Raw genomic sequence first — 24,587 nt, forward strand, 5'->3', positions numbered from 1 at the left:
TAATTTAAATAAATAAATAAATAAATTCTAATTATTTTAATTATATAATAGATAATTTCTAATTACTTATTCTTATAATATATTCTAAATTAATATTTTTATTATAAGTAAGTACTCTTCATTTACTTATTTATTCATTTAATTTTTTAATTTTTTAAATTAATTATTAATAAATTGTCATTAATATTATTATAACAATTAAATTATCATTCTATTTCTAAAATATAATAAAATCTTTTTAATTATTTGAAATTCAAAATTTTTTCAATAATAAAATATTGAAAAAATATTTTCGTCTCACATGCGACAATTACCAATTTAATAGAAAACAATTTTAGAGGTCAAAATAAATACAAAAATTGATATAGAAATGTTAGTTGAGATTTATTTATTAATTATTATAATTAAAAAATTAAATTATAATCAATAAATATAAATATAATTAATAAATATAAGTTATAATCTAATTTGCATTAGACAAAATTTCTTTACTTCTATTGTATTTTATTTAATAAAATGATATGCTATTAATTGTGATTAATTATAATTAATTATAATTAATTAATAAATATTATTCGTCTTATATTTATGAGAAATATAGACAAGATCAAATCGTGAGTGAAACATAGAAATAAAGTAAGAATTGACTGTCAGTGTCATCTCTTGAATGACAAAAATACCTCTCTAAATGAATTTAAGAAATGGCGTTGATCTTCAATTCTTATCTTATTTTATCTTGCTTTTGATTATATTTATAATAAGTATAACAATCAATATTGATATTAATTTTTAATATTACATAATATACATAAAATTTTAGTATAAATATGAAAATAGAGGGAGCTCACAATGTTCATTAAAGTTTCGTTTGTTTAATCGATACGATTAGTCAGTAAATGGTTAGAAATAGAAGTAAAATGATTTAATGTTATTGTTATAATTTTTGATAGAAAATAAAAAAAATATGGATTTTAAAAATAAACGTAAAGCAAGTGAAGAAGATATTACAGATGATTCTACAGTTAAGAAATCGGAGAAGAAATACGAAAATATTAATGTGTCCGATACTCTGCAGAAAATAAAATATAGAGCATGTCGGCCACCTCCAATCAGTTATAAAATGTAATATAAAATTTTATTTCAAAATTATTAATTTTTTTAACATTATTAATTTTATAATAATATTCATCTTCGTAAAATAAATTATATAATTAATACTATTATTTATATTATATAAAGAATAAATTTTTAAAATAAAAATCTCTATATAGTTAAATTTATATTTATATTATATAAATATAATGTATAAATTAATATAAATTAATGATAAAGATATATATTTAAAAATTATTGATTAATTTATATTATTAATTATATATTCGATTTAGAGGAAAGAATGAAATACCGTTTTTCATACCACATAAGAAGCTCCTCGAAAAAATAGTATATAAACCGGAAATTCGAGAGCCATTGGTAAGAATATCAATTCTTCAATTCTTCATTTTTATTCAAAAATATAAAGAAAATATTGTTCGTAGACTGGTTTTGCCGCCCAACAAGAAAAAATTAGGAAACGAGTTCTTAAACCAACTACTTCATTACCAAAAGTAGAAGAGATAAAGTCATTAACAAAAGATGTCTCGTCTGAAACAATCATAAGTTGCATATTACTTTTCTTATAATTTTTTTTCTAATTTTAATCTTTAACAAATTTTCATTTCTTCTTCATTTTATGTTATAAGGAGATTTAGAACGAGTTCCATGGAAATATAAAAAAGAAAAAGATTTCGATGCTCCAGTGTTCGTTGATCAATTAGAATTAATACGGCAATTACGAGAGGACCGTAAAATAGGATTTTTTTATATAATTTATGCAGTTGAACCATCTTCGAAATATTTTACCCCTTATGCGTTAAAGTAAAATTTTATTTTTCCGTTCTTTAAAAAAATTTTTAAAAACATACAAATAATTTATAATAATATTACTTAGAGTTGTTCCATATAAAGATGTAGGAAAAATCTATATGACTATCAGTGCTAATGGTGTAACCCAATACAGTCCAGACGAAATGATCTTTACTCCTATTGAGCAATGGGAAAGAGAATATATTTTTTATTTAAAATTATTAAAGGTATACATAACTGCCCTTTTATTATTTCTTTATATTTATCAAATATTTTTATAATTCTTTTTTATTTCTAGTTAAGGACGTTTATTATATTTCGAATGTGGAAAGCTTTCTACATTTGGAGAAAATCAGTTATTTATAAGAAATTTATCTCAGCGAAAAATTTTATAAATGATAATTTGTTTATAACAGATGCAATACTCAGTAAAGCATTATTAGAGATTAAATCGATGTGTACGATATTCCTTGATTCCAGTTTCTTTGATAATAACTTTTTTGAAAAGATATTACTTTTTTACTTCGCAGAAAAACAGGTAAAAATATATTACATTTAAGAAGAAATTTACAGTACATGTAATGCTTATTTAATCCATTTAATATCTCAAGCTCAATGTAACTTAAAACTATTAGCAAAGATAATGATATAGATATAATATAGATATAGATATAACGAAATCAAGAAATAAAATATCTATATATCAGATACATTATAATATTTAATTATTAAAAATTTCTACAATTTTTATTTTATCTTCTTAAAAATGCTAATGAATTGATAAAAATAAATCCTAATGCATATATTGAGTTTTTTTATCAGTAATTAATTTAAACATTTCAAATGAATATCTAAAAATGATTTAATTCATGTTTGAGAATTGTAAGTTTTTAATTTGAATATAGAATCATTATTTGCTCAGGACAATTATAATACAAACTTGTAGCACATTAGAATTTAAGCAAATATTGTAGCTAAATTTAAGCTACTATTATGTAATGTATATTTGTTAAAATATTCATTAAATATTTATGAAGAATCAATTCTAGAATCCGAAACAAACGCAAATATATAGAAACGTTAATTGTGACTTCTTTATAATTATATATTAACATATATAATTATATAGAAGTAACATATATAATTATATATATGTTACAATTATGAGTTTAATTATGTTAAGTGAAACAAGACGAAAATAGAATATGGCTGTGTAATGAAGATAGAATTATCTATTTTCGGTTTATTTCATGTAAAGTTAATTTAAATTGTTTATAATTTAATAAATAAGCTTTAAATGATATTTTTGCAATATCAACTTTTGTGTTCGTTTTGGCCTTTAGAATCGATATACCAAAGATGTTTCATGAATATGTGCATATATTATATTAGAATGATATGAAAAATATTTTTTATCATTTATATCTTCATTTTTTATAAAATTTCCAGAAATTTTTTAAAAATATTCACTTTCTGAGAGATATTTTCATTTTATAGAAAAATGAAGTAAGAATCATTCTGATATTCCGTACAATATTTTGACATATCTTTAATGATGATAATAAATATTACCATCTTTAATAATAAATAATATATTTCTAATCTTTGAAATATTTATTTATAGTTTACAAAACTAGAATTACTTAGAGATAAGTTAGATGAGTTTAGAAATTTAGCAATGGATATAGTTAATAATGCTTGCCTTGGTGCTCTATTAAAAGCTGGATATACCCCGGATGATTCTAATATAACAATAGAACAAACTGCATATGGAAAACTTGGTAATATTTAATTTTTTTTAGAAGAAGAAACACGTAGATTTTTTTTTTATATTTTTTTTTTTCTATGACTCACACAGAATTTATTTCCTAATTTTAATTTAATTAATTATATAATTATTAGGGGAGTTTGGTGTTATTAAATTCAAAATGCCTAAAGATGGTATTCTTAAAATGAGTTATATAGAACAAGCACGAAAGAGGGAAAAATGTTATAGGCTATCTTGGTAAGTTACTTAAAAATTTTTTTTTAAATACTTTAAAAAAATTATTAATCCTGATGCGGGAAATAAAAATAAATAAATTTTTACAATTTATTTATTTACAGCTTTATTCACTTGATTGATTATATGAAAACAAACATGATGCATTGTCTATTAATAAACACTTATCAAAATTTTATAGAGATATTAAAAATCTACACAAGTTTTTTACCAAGTGATGAAGATATAGATAATGATATAATTGATCTTCCTTTAAAAGAAAATCGCCCAGCATCGCATCGTATTCAGGTATAAAATATACAGAATATTCGTTTACAAGTCATCAAAAAATTAAAGGATGATTTTTCAAATTTCTTCTCAAAATAAGATGAAAATTAAGAGTGAAAAGATTACGTTTCATTGATAATTAAAAATCGACGAAAATATCCCTATGCGCAAGCAATTGCTTCCATTTAATATCAATAATTAAAACACAATCTTTTTATTTTTGATTTTCATCCTATATCAGTTTGAAGAAATACAATAGTGCCTAATTAATTGTTGCACTATCAAGACTGGGATGTATTACTTATTCATATTTTAAAAATACTATAATTGATAATATTATAATTAATGTTTTTTCTCGATTTTTATCATTTTAATCATTTGAACTTGCTTTATTGGCTCATGAAAAATGAAAAAGGAAGATAGAAAAAAAGTGTTCGTGTCTTAAGTTTCTAAAGTAAAGATATATGCCTCAAAAACTGAGGTTACAGAAATTGATGAAGATTTGCAAGATTAAATAACTTTAAATAAATAACTTTAAATAAATTTTAAGTGGATAAAAAAAGTGCAACAATTAATCAACATACTATCTTATGTTCACATGAACACAATACCTTATTAAGAATAATTTATGAACGAACGATCTATCTTTTAGTTGCCATATTGGATTGTAGATTTGCTTATCTTACCATCTTCAGAGATTATATTAGATCCACAGGAAGATATATTTCGTTATGTGATAAAAACTATACAAACAATGTGGGAGGAGAATTTATTTGCCATCAAACCTTTACTCTCGGATCCTTTTTTCCACTCTTTTACGAGGTATATAAACGCTATTTATCATAGAATCAATTTATAAAATAATTTCTTGGAATTGTAAGGTTTTGTGTACGTTCATTTGAGGCCTATGATCAATCACAAAATAGAGGATCGCATTTGCGGATTTCCTCCGGAAATTGAGGTAGTTTTGAAGCAAGATGTAGTCATGCAAAATTTCAAAATTGAATTAGAGGAAATTTTAGATAAAAATTTCAATGCTATAGAACGTTATTGTAAACGATTCGACGAAATCAGACAATTTTTTTACGAAGATATGATATTCGACGAAAATATTATCCGCGACAATCGAGATTGTGCATTATTTCGGGAGTGGAGCATCCGTTATAAAAAAGAAGTAGATATAATAAATAAAGTTATCGATTCTCAACCGTTTGGACTTTTTTTGATTCAACTCGAGCGATTTAAAAGTATTGCCGACACTGCTCCTAGGGGAAAATTAACTGTCATCGAAGCAGTTATGCCGAGGTAAATTTAAAAAATGTTTCCTAACTAACAAATCGTTATATTGGAGAAAGTTCTGACATAAATATATATATATATATATATATATATACATATTTTTTTTAGGTTAGGAAAAAGGAGAGTCGACGCTTTATTAACGCAAGCGACTGATTCCATTAATTATCTCGAAATCATGCCTACGACGACTGAAGAATATGTTAAATATATTAAATTCGTAGATCAAGCCCAGGCAAATGTAGATGACATGGAATCACAATTGGATTACGTAAAAGAGTTATACGACACAATGGAAGAATTTGGTTTTCCGATACCGTCGATGGATATGGCAAATTATTTGGTAACGCTTTTTTCTTTAAGCTTTGCTTATCATTAATATAATTGTAAAAGATTCGAGGCAGACACTTTATCTTTTAACAAAAGCATGTCGATTTCTTTCTTTTGACATAGTTCGGTAGAGAGAAGGAAATTTAAAGAGACAATTTTAATATTAATATCCTTTATGGATATGTAATTATAATGTATCTTTTGCAATTATAATTTATTTAAAATATAATATGCAATGTAACATAGACTAAACTTTGGAAAATAGGGTATTGGGAGTCAATTTACCAGTTTGAGATTGATCGTAGACAATAGATTAGAGATGAGGCCGAAACTAATAAACAAATTCAACGCGCAACTTCAGAAGGATATCACAGCATTGAACGAAGAAATATCAGAAATTCTCGATGAAATAATGGTACGACGTATATTATTATATATTCCTCATCGTTTATTTTACATGTCATCGCCATTTTTACAGCTACCTTGGCTATTGGATTACGATAGCAACGTCGATGCCTGTTTAAAGACTTTGAAGGAACTTGGTGATCGATTAGCCGTGTGTGCAGTTAAGGCGGAACGATATCGTGGCCATCAGAGGACATTTAAGGTATCATATATTCATATATTTAAAATATATTATATATTATTTTAATATATAATAGAACAATTTATACAAAGTATACGATAGAAAAAAATAATTGATAATATAGACTATGAATTTTTAATCAAATTTTTTAAAAAAATTTTTGAATCAAATTTTTATAAACACGATTAAATAAAAATTTAAATAAAGATTTGCTTTATTTTTCAAATATCAGAATATATATTTTATATTTATTTTAATATATAATAGAACAATTTATACAAAGTATACGATATGATAGAAAAAGAAATTAATAATATAGACTATGAATTTTTATATTATATTAAATCAAATTTTTATGAGCACGACTAAAGAGATAAAAATTTAAATAAAGATTTGCTTTATTTTTCAAATATCAGAATATATATTTTATATTTATTTTAATATATAATAGAACAATTTATATATACGATATGATGAATATAAGTTGTACTTTGCTTGATAAATAGAAAAAGATAATTGATAATATAGACTATGAATTTTTATATTGAATCAAATTTTTATGAGCACGACTAAAGAGATAAAAATAAAGATTTGCTTATATATTATAATGTTATAATAAATTAAATGGTAGAATCCTATATATATAATTAATAATAATTAATTTTTTTCTCTTTAAAAAGCTCGAACAAACAAGATTCGAGATTTTGGATCAAGTAATGAACGAGTTAAGATTGCGCACATTATTGTGGGAAAGTTTGACTTCATGGGAGGAAGCTATCCACGAATGGTATTCCGCCGATTTCGATACCTTGAACGTCGAAGAGATCACCGGGTTTACAATGCGGACAATGAAAAATATAATTCAATTAGAGAGGGGTTTGCCACCAAACAAAATTGTACCTAAATTAAGAGAGAGCGTCGAGTTAATAAGAAATAAGTTGCCAGTTCTCGGTTATTTGAGAAATCCAGATTTGCGAGACAGGCATTGGGCGAAGATCGAAGACTTGTTGAATTATACTTTTAAACCTGATGTGAAAAAGACTTGGACTCTGATGGAAGAGCTTGGCGCCTTCTTAAAGCCGAATGAATTAATGGAAATTGCCGCAGCTGCAAGTTCTGAAGCTAATTTGGAAAACATGTTGCAGAAGGTTATAGACACGTGGGAAAATCTCAAGTTTATTATTGTACCCTACAAAGAGGGAAAAGATGTTTATATCATAGGTACTCTTGAAGAAATTCAACTTGCAATGGACGAAAGCAATATCAATTTGCAAACTGTCAATGCATCCCGCCATGTTGGTCCCATTAAACCTTTAGTCGATGAATGGATACATAAGCTTGAAGTGTTTACAGAAACTTTGGTACAAATCTTTTTTAAATGTTATATTATATTGATATCGCATGAGAAACTGTTAAAATTTTCAATTATAAAGTTCGATTATCATTTTCTTCAGTATTTAAAAGAAACTGTTGTAGAATGAAATAATTATTTTTTCAAGGGAAATCTTGGATGGAACGAATCCATCTTTATATTTATCATAAGTCATCTTTTTATTGTCAGAGAAATGAAACAATTGAAAAGATGATTTATTTTCTTCTTTTTTAATAATAGTAATTAAAGGAATAATTATATTTTATCTTAAAAAGAATTTTTATCAATTGAGAATAAAATAATTATTTTTCACAGAGTTAGAGTATTATATTAATGTGCAAAATTAATCAAAGAAAGAAGCAAAGGGATTTTAAATATTAAAAATTAAGAAAATGAATTTTACTCATAAAAATTTGACAGTTTCGATTCTGACAATATGATTTTTAAATAATTAATTTCATTTGCGATTTAGGAAGCTTGGCAACTTCTGCAACAACAATGGTTGTATCTTGAAGCTATATTTTCAGCTCCTGATATTCAACGACAACTACCTATGGAAGCAAAACTTTTCATCGACGTTGACAGATTTTGGAAAGATCTCATGAGACGAACTTACAAGGTTTGCAATTAATATTCATAAAATATTTCATTAACAATATCTAACAAAATATATTAATAATTTCTAGGCACCTTTAGCTATGGTGGCGTGTACGCAACCAGGATTATTGGAACAAATAGAGATGCATAACCGGATGCTAGACGAAGTGATGAAATGTTTGGAGGCATATCTTGAGACAAAACGAATAGCGTTTCCAAGATTCTTTTTCTTGTCTAATGATGAACTGTTAGAAATCTTGGCCCAGGTATCGGTCAAAAGAGAAAATTTTCAAATTAAAAACGCTAAAAACAGAATTAAGTTTCCAATTGGAACGATTATTAAAATACCAACTGCTATACAATAGACGAAGAATCCACATGCGGTGCAAAGATACTTGCAGAAGTGTTTCGATGCTATATACAGATTGGAGTTTGCAACGAAAGAAACTGAAGCTGGTGAAGTTTTAACGACGGATATAATTGCCATGATCTCACCGGAAGGTGAGAAAGTTCCTTTTGAGAGAAGTTTGAGAGCTAGGGGTAATGTCGAAGATTGGTTAGGTCGAGTCGAAGATGTTATGTTTTTAACCTTAAAAAAAGCAATGAAAGATGCAATTAAAGATTTTGAAGTGAAGAGTCGGCACGACTTTATTTTTATACATCCTTCCCAGGTTAGGTTAGATTAGATTAGGTTAAGTTACTTTACAATACAATAATTCCCGATTAATTGTCGCACTAGTTTAATTATTCTCATTAATTCTTCTGACTAAAACTTTATTTTTGAAATCTATATATACTTTTAGAAATTTAACATACTTAGAATATTTCTCTTCGGAAATAATTGATGCATTTCGATTCCGATCGTGCGACATTTAATCTAATATTAAATAAGTAATTTAAAATAAAAAGTATATTTTAAATATTTTTAAAAATGAAATAAAATGTGAAATAAAATATAATTAATAAGATTGTATATTTATTTTCCCTTACCCTTTTTCAGATAATTCTTACTGTATGCCAAATATTTTGGGTTCGTGATGTTCATTTAATCTTAGAATCTTCTGAGCATGTGATCGAAAAAATGAAAAAATACGAGCAACATTGTTATGAGGTATATTTATGTTTTATTTGAGATATCTTTGTTTTGATTGAGATAACGAAGATGTTATGAATTTTTAATATATTGAGATAATATAATTTTGAAAGCTATCATAAATTTTATTTTAACCGATTCGTATATAGAGTTTTGAATGAAATTAAAAAATATTTGTTTCTAATGTTTCTCGATTAAATTGCAAGGCAAAGGATTAATACGCCCCATCTTTTAATTTCTTTATTTTTTCCCTCCTTTTTCTGAAATTTTCATTGAAAATTTTCGTGAAATTTTTTACTTTTACCACTTTTAGGAATTAAATACATTGGCCATGATGGTGAGAGAAGAACTACCAAAATTAATACGTGATACCGTAACTAATTTGATAACGATAGATGTGCATTCCAGAGATATCATTACAAATTTGGTTGAAAATAAAACAACAAGGAGGTAAAAAATTATAATACAAAACTTTTATTGAAAAAATCGGTAATTATTTTCAAAATTTTAAGTTCAAAAATTATTCAAAACAATAGTATATTTTAAAACCACTAAAATTGATCGTGGTTTCTATTTTAAATATAATAATATCGTATATCATATACATATCATAAAAACTGAAATTCTAATTTTACTAATATTAAATTAGTAGGGATAACGATAATTAAATGGAAATAAGTAACAATTGGATATTATCAAAATCAATGAGTTATATATTGCAGTATGAGCTTTGACTGGGTAAAAGCGTTACGTTATTATTGGCACGAGGATCGTGATACTTGCTTAGTGTGTATGAGTAACTCCGAATATCCCTATGGATATGAATATCTCGGCGCTCAAAAGAGGCTTGTCATAACTCCTCTGACAGATAGATGTTATTTGTGTCTTATGGGCGCTCTGCAATTAGATCTAGGTATTAATGAATTTTAAAGTGTCAAAAATTATATTAATAATAATTTTTTTAAAATAAGTGATATTATGAATTATTCTGAAATAATTTTATGAACATTAACAATGGAAAAAAATTAGGTGGCGCTCCTGCAGGACCGGCGGGTACCGGAAAAACGGAAACGACAAAGGATTTGGCCAAAGCAGTTGCTGTTCAATGTGTCGTATTTAATTGTTCAGAAGGACTTGATTTTAGAGTGCGCCAAATATTATCCTTCGATTATTTCTTTTTTTTTTCCCCCCTTTTTCCCATGAAAATTATTCGAAGATTAATTAAATAATTAAAATGGAGAAATTGTGATCCGTAGATGATGGGTAGATTCTTCTCTGGCCTGGCTACTTCCGGTGCTTGGTGCTGTTTCGACGAATTTAATAGAATAGATATCGAAGTGCTTTCTGTGATAGCTCAGCAATTAATTACAATCAGAAACGCTAAACTTGCTAAAGCTACCGAGTAAGTTGGTTTTTTGTATAATGCTTAAAATAGATTTGAACATGCTTCTCTCTTTCAGATTTTTGTTCGAAGGAAGGGTCATCAAATTGGTGAGATCTTGTTCAACTTTCATCACTATGAATCCAGGATATGCTGGTCGTACGGAATTACCAGACAATTTAAAAGCATTATTCCGACCATTCTCTATGATGGTTCCAGATTACAGTACGTTTTATAAATTTTATTATTATATATATATGTATATATCAAAAAATTTAATTTCCATTTGCAGAACTTATTGCTGAAGTTACTTTATACTCGGAAGGATTTGAATCGTCAAAGCCATTGTCGCAAAAAATGACCTTGATGTATACGCTTAGTAGCGAACAACTTTCCCAACAAGATCATTATGATTTTGGAATGAGGTTTTTTTTTTTTTATATATATATATATTAATCTTCATTTCGTTTTTATTATTACTGATAAAAGTACGATATTTTATTTTTAAAGAGCCGTTAAAAGCGTACTGGTAATGGCAGGTAGTCTTAAACGAAACAATCCTGATAAACCGGAAGACGTTGTTTTAATCAGAGCTTTGCGTGAAAGCAATATACCAAAGTTCTTACGCCAAGATGCTGAATTGTTCGAAGGTATCGTAGGAGATCTCTTCCCAGGTATAGAAATTCCTGAGGTGGACTACGGTATTCTAATGGACACAGCTATTGAAGTAATTAATAATAGCATACTCTAAAATGTGTCTCTTCTCATTTTAACATTTATTGCACTTAATCATATCATACTCATATAATAGCATACTTTAAAATGTGTCTCTTCTCATTTTAAGATTTATTGCACTTAATCCTATCATATACAATAATATTTCCATAAGAATAAAATATACATATATGTATATATTATATGATTTTATAACTGATAATCTAGCAATATTATTCAATAGGGAGACAACAATTTCAGAATTAGTTGTCAATTCTTTTGTTGATATTTAAAATTTAGAGAATTCATAATTAATTTGGAGGAAAATTAAAAATTGATAATTTTGATTTTTTTTTTAAAAATATAAATTTGTATGATTTTAATTAATAATTTTGCAATTTAATGATTTTTCTTATAATTTCATTATAGTTTTATTATAGTAAAATATCCAAAATTGAGAAAAACTATTAAATTGTATAATTTTGAATTTTTTTTTTTATAAAAATATTCATTATTTTCATGTAATTTTGTTTGATGAAAAGAAGATCAAATATAATGTAATTAAAATAATTTTAAATTAATAATATAATAATAATATCATGAATCTATATGTACTCCAACCACTTTTATTTTCTGTCATTTTATCATTCTTTTTCATTTATTATTATAATTCATCTATACACGATATATATATTTTTACGATCACCAAGAATATGCCAAAACTTGAAAGCAAACGCTCAAGTTATCGAAACCAAGAGAAATTGTAAAACTCGATCGCTTCATTGCTTAAGAATTATATTATTTTTATAATTAATATTAGTTAATTTCAAACTATCATTTATGGAGGCATTTTAATAAGATCTAATCAATTGTATAATTTTTTATTAGATAATGAAAGAAGCTCAATTGCAACCAGAAGCTTGCATTTTAAAGAAAGTCACTCAGTTGCACGAATGTTTGCAAGTAAGGCACGGAGTGATGTTAGTTGGACCTACTGGTGCAGGAAAAACATCGGTACTTCATACTCTTGCCAATACTTACAACAGACTTCATGAAATGGGTGTACCTGGACCAATATATCAGCCAGTTAATTTATATATAATCAATCCGAAAGCAGTTACAATTGGTGAATTGTATGGAGAAGTAGATTTATTGACTAATGAATGGAAAGATGGATTAATTGGTTCTACAGTTCGTCATGCGTGTTCATTTACTACTGAAGAACATCAATGGATTGTGTGCGATGGACCTGTAGATGCTGTATGGATAGAGAACATGAATACTGTTTTAGATGATAATAAAATGTTGTGTTTGGCTAATTCTGAAAGAATCAAGTTTACTCCTTATATGCGTATGTTATTTGAGGTTATGGATCTTGCCCAAGCGTCACCCGCTACCGTCAGCCGTTGTGGAATGGTATACGTAGATCCTATAGAATTAAAATGGATGCCTTATGTAAAGTCATGGGTAGAAAAATTTCCTGATACTATTCTTAAAAGTGAATATCAACAATTAATTATTGAACTCTTTGAAAAATACTTCGAAAATGGATTAGTCTTCTGTACTCACAACTGCATCTGTCCGATTAAGCAAGTTGATATTAGTAAAGCGAATATGGCTTGTGCAATATTAGAATATATTTTATACGAACCAGAAGCGATAGAAAAAACTACAGAAAAAGCACGAATCAGAACATTTTTAGTTCAATCATTCGTTTTTGCTTATCTTTGGGCCATTGGTGGTAACGTTCACGATAATTCTCGTAGCATAATCGAAACTTTTGTAAGAGAACAATTTAAGGATGACGAAGATGCGTTTTTGCCATCGGTAGATTTGTGGAATATTTATATAAATGTCCCAGAGCATCGATTGGATTTTTGGATGGATATTATGCCAAAATTCGTATATGATAGAGAAGTACCATTTTTTGATATCCTCGTACCAACGATCGATACCGTACGATTTGGTTATTTGATGAAGAAATTAGTCCAAATAAATAAACCTGTATTCTTTTCCGGAAATACTGGAGTAGGAAAATCAGTAATAACAAAAGTAATCTTAAAAGAATTGGAGAATACTAATCTTTGGGTACCAATTAATTTAATCTTCTCGGCTCAAACTAGTAGTGGTAGAACGCAAGAGATCTTGGAACTTAAACTGGAGAAAAGAAAAAAAACTGTGTTAGGAGCACCTATTGGAAAGCGAGTGTGTGTATTTGTCGATGATGTCAATATGCCTAAATTAGATACATATGGATCTCAACCACCAATCGAACTTTTACGACAATTATTGGATTTTGGTGGAATGTACGACAAAGAAAAATTATTCTGGAAGAATGTTGAGGACGTTGTTTTTACCGTAGCTTGTGCTCCTCCTGGAGGTGGTAGAAATCCTCTGACACCAAGATTCGTCAGACATTTCGCAATGCTGTTTATTCCAGCACCTACAGATATCTCTCTAAAAGGAATATTCAAATCAATTATAACCGGATTTTTAGAAGAATTTGTAGATTCTGTTAAACAAATCGGGGAAAGAATAGTGAACGCAGCTGTTGATATTTATTTAACTATAGAGACAGATCTTTTACCTACTCCAGAAAAGAGTCACTATATATTTAATTTACGAGATTTATCGAAATGTATACAAGGTATTATGCAAGTTGATGCCACTGTTATTAAACAACCTAATGAAATGTACAGGTATATTCTAAATACTGCAATTAATATATATGTATTGAAAATATTTATATATCAATTAATATAATTAAAAGTATTTATAATAAAAAATAATAAAAATGTTTATATTTTTTAGACTTTTTTATCACGAATGCCTTCGAGTTTTCCATGATCGATTAATCAACGTTCAAGATAAAACTTATTTCTATAGACTCTTAAATACCATATGTTTAACTAGCTTTGGTATAGAAGTGTTGCGACTTCCGGATGAAAAAATTATCGAGAGACCACCGATGTTACTGTTTGGTGACTTTATGACTTTTGGAGCGGCGCGGGAGCAACGAATTTACGAAGAACTTACTGAAATCCCAAAAGTTAAATCAATTTTGGAGGTTTGTTATTATTTAATTATTATTATTATATACATACTCATTACATTATTTACATTATTTACATAATAATCAAAAATTCATTTACATAAAGTTAAAAAACATTTTTTCTTTTTTTTCTTTTTTTTTGTTTTTATATATAGCATAAGTAGTAAATGACAATTAAATAAGAAAGCAATTGATAATATTGATATTCATTTGTAAATTTGCTTAAAATGAGATAAATAAAATATATAATAATATGTGAATAAATTTATGATGAATCATTACATGCTCATGCTAATGCTAATCTAAATATTTGATTTATATTTTTGATTTTACATATCACAGGATTATTTAGAAGATTACCGTTTTTCTGTTGGAAAAGATATGAGACTCATTTTCTTCATGGATGCTATAGAACATATTTGCAGACTTGCAAGAATTCTTCGTTCTGAAAGAGGCAACGGCCTTTTAGTAGGTGTCGGTGGAATGGGAAAACAAAGTTTGACGAGATTAGCGTCTCATTTAAATGGTTATAAGTTTGTATCGTTATTAATTGATATAAATAATTCTCTTACAAATCAACGCGATTAATAATTTATTATAATTACTCGAATGTTTTAAGATGTTATCAAATAGAAGTTACACGTACATACGATAAACATTCATGGCAAGAAGACCTTCGCCGATTTTATTTCGAACCAGGTACTGCCGCTAAACACACGACGTTTTTATTCACAGACACTCAAATTGTGCTAGAAGATTTTTTAGAAGATATTAATAATACTCTTAATACTGGTAATTTGAATAAAATTATCATTAAAAATATTATTCAATTATTCGTATAAAATTTTTATTATTAATTTATAATTATAACTGTATAATAATTGTTTATTTCAGGCGAAGTACCAAATTTATATGAAGCAGATGAATTGGAAAAAGTTATCATAGCTACAAGGCCTGCAGCAAAAGAAATAGGAATTCCTGAAGCAAATAGAGATGCAATTTACCAATATTTTATTGCAAGAGTTAGAAATCACCTTCATTTAATGATCTGTATGAGTCCTATAGGTGACACTTTTAGGTTAATCTCTTTATGATATTAATTATTTATATTAGATTTTAATCTTCGAACATTATTTATTATTTTTTTCTAGTCGTTTTGAGAAATGTTCAAACCGAACTTATATTGTAATCAATACTTAAAATCACTTACTCATTTACAATCTTATAAGTGAATATGCTTTTGAGATTTCTTTACATTATTTTTTTAAATGGAATTATTTTTCACCAATCAATATATCTCTATTTTCACTCTATTTCACTATTTTTTATTATTATTATTTTTTATAAAAATTATATGATTCTATTTAGAAGAACGATTATCAATTTTCGAAGTGTTCAATTTTTTAATCGTCATAGAAACATTTTTTTAAAATGATTTATAATTTAGGAAAAATGATTATATCCAAAGATTAAAATATTCTACTATTTGGTAATTATTTATTATTAAACTATTATTTATGATTGATTATTTTAGACACCGTTGTCGTATGTTTCCATCATTAGTAAATTGTTGCACGATTGATTGGTTTACAAAATGGCCAAATGATGCACTCTTATCAGTAGCAGATAATTCATTAATCGAAATCGTTCCAACAGATTCATCAAAACGTACCAATCTTGCTACTATTTGTGTTTTAATCCATGAGGTATAGCTTGTTATTATGATAGATATCGAAATGAAACATTCAAAAATATTCAATTTCAAAAATATATATGATATAAAATTATAGAGTGTAGAAGAAGCGACAACTCGATTTTTCCTAGAAATGCGTCGAAGATATTATACTACACCAAGTAGTTATTTAGAACTTTTGAAGATGTTTAAAACAACTTTTAAAAGAAGAAAGAAAGAAATAGAATTACTGAAAAGTAAAATCGCCAATGGTCTTAATGTAAATATAATATATAGTTTTAATATAATTATTTAATTAATTAATATAGTAAAATAAATTTAAATTTTCTTGTATTTCTAAATTCTTTATTTTAAAAGATTATTACTAAAATATAAATGCAATTATTTTATTCATTATTACTGGTAATTTTATTATAAAAATCAAAATTTATCGAATTAAATTTTTATTTTTATAAGTCTTTTTATATGGATATGATTATCTATATTTTAATTAATTATATTCAATATCAAATTTTTTATATCAATAATAACTGAGATTTTTTAATTCATAATTATTTAATTATTTAAATAAAAAAAATTATTTAAAAAATATTTGACAGAATTATATATTTTTTAAAATAAAAATAAAAAATTAAAATCGTTGAACAATAATGATTAATATTTTTATTATTTGGTCAGAAATTACGAGAAACTAACGAAATGGTTGGTATAATGAAAGAACAATTAATTATTCTTGCTCCAAAATTAAAAGCAAGTACTGAGGAAGTATCAAAGCTGGTAAAAATTCTTGCAAAGCAACAAATCGAAGTCGATAAAGTGAAATTTGTTGTAACTGCTGAAGAAGCAGTAGCAAAAGTATAAGTAATATGATAAATAAAAAAAAAAAAATAATAAAACTTTAAATATCGAATATATACTTTTATTTTTTTAGGCGAAAAGAGAAGAAACAGCAGCTTTAGAGGCTGATGCTAGACAAGATTTAGAAGCAGCAATGCCAGCTTTATTAGAAGCTCAAAAGGCATTAGAAGCTTTAGATAAAAGAGATATTAACGAGGTTCGTGTATTTATACAACCACCTCATTTGGTACGTTTTGTTATGGAAGCAGTGAATTTGTTATTGGGTGAAAAGTAAGTTTTATAAAATATTTAAATTAATGTATACAATTTACTTCTGTAATTAAATTTTCATTTTAGAACAGATTGGGCCTCTGCCAAACTTGTTTTGGGCGATATACATTTTCTTGATCGCTTAATTAATTATCCTAAGGACGAAATAAGTGACAAACTTTTAGAAAAGTTACAAGACTATATTAATCATCCAGAATTTCAACCAGATTTAGTGGCTCGACAAAGTAAAGCTTGTAAATCGTTGTGCATTTGGGTAAGAGCAATAAATGGCTATGCTAAGATTTACAGAGTAGTTGAACCAAAACGACAGAGGTAAATTGAATGAAAACTTTGTAATGTATATAAATATATAAATATATTTTTATATATAAAAGCAAAAAATCTTGGTAATAATTAAATCTTGGTATAATTATTAAATTATTAATTAAAATTAATAATTATTAATAGATTAAAGAAAGCTGAAGAAGAATTAAATGCCATAGAGGCAATAGTTGCTAAAAAACAACAAGAACTTGCCGAAGTGGAAAGAAAAATCATAGAATTGCAACAGCAATACGATGCAGCTCTAGAAAATTTGAATAAATTAGAAGCCGAAATGAATTTAGCAGAAACAAGATTGAATAGATCTGGACGATTGACATCTGCATTAGTGGATGAACGAGTTCTATGGGAAGAGTTAACACGCGTATGATAAAAAAAAAATTGTATTTAACATATATAATTGTATTAAAACATATAATATAATGAATTATAATCAGTTTCTTTTTTATGTAAATGTTTAGGGTTTTGAACAGCAAATTAACAATTTGACTGGTGATATTTTGATAGCTGCTGGTGCTCTTGCTTATCTGGGTGCTTTTACAAATGAATACAGAGAAGAATTGATAGAATCTTGGTTATCTCATTGCAAGAATTACGATATTGATACTACAGAAAATTATAGTCTCATTGCAATATTAGTTGATCCTTATGAAATTCGTCAATGGAATACGTATGGTTTACCACGAGATAAAGTCAGTATAGAAAATGGTATTTTTGTAACACAATCCACTCGCTGGCCTTTAATGATTGATCCTCAAGAACAAGTAATTATTTTTATAGCATATGAAATATACTCGAACTTAATATTTGATACTATTTGTAAACTATATTCTATTTTTAAGGCAAATAGGTGGATACGAAATATGGAACAAGACAATAACTTGAAAATATGCAAACTGACAGATACAAATTTAATGAGAGTACTAGAGGCATCTATACGACTTGGAACTCCTGTATTAATTCAGGAAGTAGGAGAAGTATTGGATCCAAGTTTAGAACCAATTCTGCTTAAACAAATTTTCATTTTGGTATATATTTATTTATTATTTATTACTTATGCGATTACTTTAATAATATTATTTGATATAATTATATAGGGTGGTAGAACATTAATAAGATTTGGCGATACAGATGTCGAGTATGATGATAATTTTAAATTATACATTACAACAAAAATCGCAAATCCTCATTATTTACCAGAAATTTGTATTAAAGTAACAATAGTCAATTTTACTGTAACCGTAGGCGGTCTCGAAGAACAATTACTCGCGTATGTATTTTATTATAGTAATCTAAATAATAAATAATCTATCTAAATGCAAAACATGTATATTTAATTTTTAAATTTTCTATCTTCTTAAACTTTATATAGAGATGTTGTACGTCTGGAAAGGCCAGATCTTGAATCAATGAGAAATTATTTAATAATAAAAATCAATGCAGATAAAGGTCAATTGCAAAGCATTGAAGACAAAATTTTAACATTGTTATATGGTGCAGGCGATGATATTTTGGACAATGAGGAGCTAATAGAAACTTTAAATGACAGTAAAGAAACTTCGGCAATTATCGCAATGAGATTAATTGAAAGTGAAACGACTGAAAAAAATATATCAATTGCGCGTGAAAAATATCGATCTGTTGCAAATCGTGGATCAGTTTTGTATTTTGTAGTTGCAAATCTTGCAAACATAGATCCCATGTATCAATTCTCATTAAAATACTTTAATCAAGTAAATAATAATATGATGAATAATTATATTTTTGCAATTTGCAAATATACAATTTAATACATTAACATTTTTCAACATTCTATTAGATCTTTAATACGATAATTGAAACTACTAAAAAAGAAGATATTTTACAATTACGTTTGCAAATATTATTAAATGAAATAACATTAGCTATCTATACAAATGTTTCGCGAGGTTTATTCGAGAAACATAAATTAATATTCAGTTTTATGCTTAATATTGCAATAGATATGAATGATGAGATTGTATCCCTAGTACAGTGGAATTTTTTGTTAAGAGGACCTACACGAATTGTCGTTGTAAGTTATATGTTTTGTCTTAAGGCTTATAATTAATATCTTTCAAATATTATTAAATATTTGAATTTCAAATAGGAAGAAATGCCAGATTATCCAACTTTAACAACTACAATATGGACTTCAATCAATTATTTAGCAAAGACATTCGATAGCTTTGAAAATATTTTAAGTGATGCATTTAAAGAAATTATAATAACTATTGGATATTTTGAAGAAGTAATATATCATTTTTTTATTTTCATTTCAATTTTTATTATGAATAATATAACATTTCGATTTTTTTTAGGATATTAATATAATTCCTACCAATCAAGAAATTGCTGCTTACGATTGGAATAATAATCTAACTGATATTGAAAAATTACTGTTGCTAAAAGCTTTGAGAGAAGAACATTTAATTTTTGCTATCACAGCTTATGTATCAAAACATTTGGGACCTAAATTTGTGGAATCACCTATGGTAACATTACAACTTTTGTATGTATACAAAAATTGTATATGTTCAAAATTATTGTTTTGATGCCAATAAATTTATTACTGAATATTTTCAGATTTGCAGATACATCATGCAAAATACCATTGATTTTTATACTCACAACTGGATCAGATCCTTTCAGTGCTTTTCAAAAATTTGCACATGAAATGGATTTCTCCAATAGATATGATTCAATTTCTTTAGGACAAGGTCAAGGTCCTATTGCAGAAGGACATATACGAACAGGTACTGTAGAAGGCAGATGGGTATTTTTACAAAATTGCCATTTAGCTACTTCATGGATGGTCAATATGGAACAAATTGTGATGGCAATTGCTGAAGAACCAAAAGGAGTAATTCATACTGATTTTCGATTATTTTTGAGTTCGATGCCAAGCAAAGCTTTTCCAGTTTCTGTTCTTCAGAATTCTGTGAAAGTCACTAATGAGCCACCAAAAGGTCTAAAAGCCAATATTAAGAGAGCATTATATGATTTGGACGAGGAATTTTTTGAACAACACAGTAAAAAAAAAATTTTTAATAATTGAAATATAAGTATTATTAACAATTTTAATTTTTTTTATTTAATACAGTCTTAAAGGAAAATTGGCGCAAACTTATATTCGGAATTTGTTTCTTCCATGCAATTATTCAAGAACGAAAAAAATTTGGACCATTGGGATGGAATATTGTATATGAATTTAATGATAGTGATAGAGAATGTTGTTTACAAAATTTGAAATTATTTTGTATATCAGAGCATATACCATGGAATGCATTAACATATACTACAGGTTGTAAAATATTTCTCAAATTTTCTTTAATAAAAGTTAAGAAAGATTTCAAAATCATATTATATTCATTATATATATATTCATCATTATACAATTCATTTTAGGTGAAATTACTTATGGAGGTAGAGTTACAGATAGTTGGGATCTAAGATGTATGAAAACAATTCTAACTATTTTCTTTTCTCCTAAAACTTTAACTTTGAGTAAGTAACTTAAAATTAAATCATAATTACAAATACATAACATATATTTATATAATATTTATTAATATAAAATATCATAGATTATATTTATTCACCATCTGGAAAATATTATTGTCCTGTATACAAGACTTTACAAGAATACAAAGATTTTATAGAAACTTTTTCTATAATTGATGATCCAGAAATATTTGGAATGCATGAAAATGCAAATATTGCTTATCAAGTAATTAAAACTATTCAAATATAATCAGAAGAAACATCATTTCCTTAATGCTAATTTATATTTATATTATCATATCAGTTGAGAGAAACGCACTTCATCTTAAAGACTATTTTGGAAGTGCAACCACAAGAAATTACTAGTGATGAAGATAAATCTACTTCAGATATAATACATGATTTAGCTGAAATGATTAATGAAAAAATTCAGTTAAAAATAGATCCTAAAAAATGTAATCCTGAACATTTAAAAGTAAACAATAATTTTAATTTTATAATATTATAATATTACATTATAATATTATTATAATATATATTAATATATATATTATATTGATTATAAAATAAAAATTATCACAAAATTTTTATAGAGAGATTCAGCAGGAAGACTTCCATCTTTAACTATTGTTCTCCTTCAAGAAGTTGATAGATATAATAAACTTTTAATCAAAATACATAAATCAATAGAAGATTTAGAGCGAGCCATCAAAGGTTTTGTTGTCATGTCTGAAGAATTAGAAAATGTCTTTATAGCCCTCATCAATAATCAAGTTCTGTTGCAATTATTATTTTTTTTATCCACTAATACTTTAAAAAATAATATTTTTTCAATAGAAAAATTTATATAAATATTCTTAATTACTTTCATAGTTTTTCCTAATAATATATCATAAATTAGGTACCACAAATGTGGCATAATGTAAATGTCTATCCATCTTTAAAAACCTTAGGAAGTTGGATTAAGAATTTGGAGCTAAGAATTGACTTTATTCAAGTAAAACTACAAAATAAAAAATTAAAAAACTAAAAAAAAATTACTAAACCACAGTTTACTAATTATTATACATTACAGATTTGGTTAATTGATGTAAAACCAATTTCTTTTTGGATTTCGGGTTTTTCTTTTCCTCAAGGATTTTTAACTGGCATGTTACAAACATGTGCAAGAAAATATAATATTCCTATAGATCACTTAAAGTTAGATTTCATTGCCAAAAATATTTTACTTGATCAAGAAGAAATAGAAATAGAACACAAGAAATCTGGAAAGGAGGTTTGATCATTATAAATATTTTATTACTGCAAATAATACAACAAAATATATAATATATAATAATTGTATAATAATAATAATAGGTAATAGAAATATATAAAGACTTACAAGTGCCAGAAGATGGAGTTCTAATACATGGATTATTCATTGATGCTGGTAGATGGGATTTTAAATCTATGCAATTAATAGATGAATATTTAGGTAAAGTGTTAATTTTAGAAACATTATTTTTTTAAATAATATATTATTGAAAAAATGTAATTAAATTATCTATTTTAGGTGAAATGCATCCATCTCTTCCAGTTTTACATATAAATCCAGTATTAAAGCTTCCAGAAGATGATCCAAGATATGTTTGTCCTTTATATAAAACAGCAATTCGAGCAGGTGTATTGTCTACAACTGGACATAGTACAAATTTTGTTGTTGCAATTCTACTTCCATCTGAAAAGGAACAATCACATTGGATTTTGAAAGGAACAGCACTTTTAATTGAAATTATAAATTAAATTTTCTATGTTATATCTAATATATTAATTAACAAGTCAGATAATAATTGAAACATAAATTTAGAATTTCATATATTTATATTTATGTTATATACATACTTTACAATATAAAGATTTTAAATAAATATTAATATAAATGAATATATATTTTAATTGCAATGGAAATAATTGAAAAAATGACATAATATGTATAAATAGAAATCAAAATAATTCTTTTTGTTTTCTCTTTACAAAATTAACATGATAATTATAATCCTCTTTGTCAATCATCCACATTAAGGCCATATAAATTGTGAGTATTGAAGCCAATAATAACCTGTCTAATCTATAAAATATTTAAATTCAATTACTTATTTAATTTAAACAATCTAAGTATTATTATATAAAAAATTTAAAAGTATCTTACGTCATATAAGGATATATCCATAAAATAATAAGAAATCCTATAAAACTTGGATGTCTCATATGTGAATAATAACGTAATAATTTTTTAGATTTCATTTGCATGGGACTTGGTCTAAATGAAAATTTGTAATATACTTGTTTTATTCCAACTAATTCAGATATATCCATCATTAAACATCCACTATAAATTATTGACCAAACCAACACATGAAGAGCAGTGAACATGAACCACAAAACATTATTAGAAATAATATTAACTTTCCATAATATAATGGATGAAATAATTTGCCATTTATTGAATAATAAATGGAGAGTCATAGCACTAGTAACATTATAAATACTTCTCTCCATATAATCCATTTGTAATTTACAAAATAAATGTTTTATAAAATCATTAGCCATAAGTGAATGTTGTAATACAAAAATACTTAATAGAAACATATTTATTATTAACAACCATAATACAGAATCTTTATCTGTAATATAAATTTGTAAGATAAAAAATGAATTATAAGCAAATTATTGTATTTTTTTTTTTTTTTTGATAAATATTCAATTAAAAGAATTATGATTATTACTATTATTACTATTATTATTACTTACTCTTTTGTGATGAAATAATTGCTTCTTTATTTTCATCGTAATTCGATAAGAAATATGTTAAATTACACAAAACATAAAAAGTATACAAAAAGGAAATAATACAAATCACTACACTAATATATTTTACAAACATTTTTATAAATATTAAAAGATTATTTATATATTATTAAAATTATATATAATTATTTTATATACTAATCATTATAAACAGTATAATTGTATATAAATAATTATTAATAATATTTTGATTGGACTTTCAACTTGTGTAAGTACTTGTTTATTTACAGAATTTATAAATATCATTAAATTTATAAGAAATAGATATGAATCTTTATTGGAACTATTGAAAGAGACATCTGATTGTCCATATTGGCGCGAATTCATATTATTTTAAAATATTTATTATTTGGATATATGCCACAATATATGAAAAATATAATGAAAATAAGTAAAAAAATCCTTTAATTTTCTTATATAATAAAATTTTCAAATAATTATTATTTATTTATTTTTAATTGCAATATCGTTATTCTTT

General features: G+C 25.7%; 2 protein-coding genes across 2 annotated transcripts; one reads left to right on the plus strand and one right to left on the minus strand.

The window, feature by feature from the left end:
• Positions 1-964: 964 nt before the first annotated feature.
• Positions 965-23,102, plus strand: LOC122710636 (dynein axonemal heavy chain 6). Its single transcript, XM_043928615.1, has 54 exons — positions 965-1,122; positions 1,389-1,473; positions 1,539-1,659; positions 1,743-1,917; positions 1,991-2,132; positions 2,204-2,443; positions 3,530-3,686; positions 3,808-3,910; positions 4,012-4,195; positions 4,827-4,996; positions 5,078-5,479; positions 5,582-5,813; positions 6,066-6,215; positions 6,279-6,407; positions 7,067-7,747; positions 8,231-8,377; positions 8,445-8,621; positions 8,721-9,026; positions 9,356-9,466; positions 9,762-9,898; positions 10,171-10,361; positions 10,478-10,593; positions 10,705-10,850; positions 10,909-11,054; positions 11,122-11,254; positions 11,340-11,556; positions 12,432-14,242; positions 14,355-14,610; positions 14,938-15,128; positions 15,215-15,387; positions 15,490-15,673; positions 16,130-16,301; positions 16,386-16,547; positions 16,967-17,143; positions 17,220-17,416; positions 17,483-17,728; positions 17,864-18,101; positions 18,199-18,501; positions 18,580-18,765; positions 18,835-19,007; positions 19,110-19,470; positions 19,557-19,790; positions 19,866-20,006; positions 20,077-20,267; positions 20,342-20,787; positions 20,859-21,059; positions 21,164-21,262; positions 21,343-21,485; positions 21,564-21,734; positions 21,853-22,032; positions 22,161-22,256; positions 22,335-22,535; positions 22,619-22,736; positions 22,815-23,102. The coding sequence occupies exons 1-54, from the start codon at positions 965-967 to the stop codon at positions 23,042-23,044; spliced, it is 12,237 nt and encodes a 4,078-aa protein (XP_043784550.1). The 3' UTR covers positions 23,045-23,102.
• LOC122710637 (nurim homolog) lies at positions 22,786-24,185 on the minus strand. Its single transcript, XM_043928616.1, has 4 exons — positions 24,053-24,185; positions 23,451-23,925; positions 23,144-23,369; positions 22,786-22,979 (listed from the first exon to the last, which is right to left on the minus strand). The coding sequence occupies exons 1-3, from the start codon at positions 24,183-24,185 to the stop codon at positions 23,246-23,248; spliced, it is 732 nt and encodes a 243-aa protein (XP_043784551.1). The 3' UTR covers positions 22,786-22,979; positions 23,144-23,245.
• Positions 24,186-24,587: the final 402 nt, after the last annotated feature.

The sequence above is a fragment of the Apis laboriosa genome, unplaced genomic scaffold (genome assembly GCF_014066325.1).
Source record: "Apis laboriosa isolate Shangri-la unplaced genomic scaffold, ASM1406632v1 scaffold14_cov150, whole genome shotgun sequence".
In the NCBI taxonomy this organism is placed as follows: Eukaryota; Metazoa; Arthropoda; class Insecta; order Hymenoptera; family Apidae; genus Apis; species Apis laboriosa.

Coding starts and splice junctions, on each gene's coding strand:
- LOC122710637 (XM_043928616.1), bottom strand. CDS start 24,185: ATGTTTGTAAAATATATTAGTGTAGTGATTTGTATTATTTCCTTTTTG. Junction 23,926..24,052: donor AATTATTTCATCACAAAAGA/GTAAGTAATAAT, acceptor TTTATATTACAG/ATAAAGATTCTGTATTATGG. Junction 23,370..23,450: donor TGGATATATCCTTATATGAC/GTAAGATACTTT, acceptor AATATTTTATAG/ATTAGACAGGTTATTATTGG.
- LOC122710636 (XM_043928615.1), top strand. CDS start 965: ATGGATTTTAAAAATAAACGTAAAGCAAGTGAAGAAGATATTACAGAT. Junction 2,444..3,529: donor TTTACTTCGCAGAAAAACAG/GTAAAAATATAT, acceptor ATTTATTTATAG/TTTACAAAACTAGAATTACT. Junction 10,594..10,704: donor CAGAAGGACTTGATTTTAGA/GTGCGCCAAATA, acceptor TGTGATCCGTAG/ATGATGGGTAGATTCTTCTC.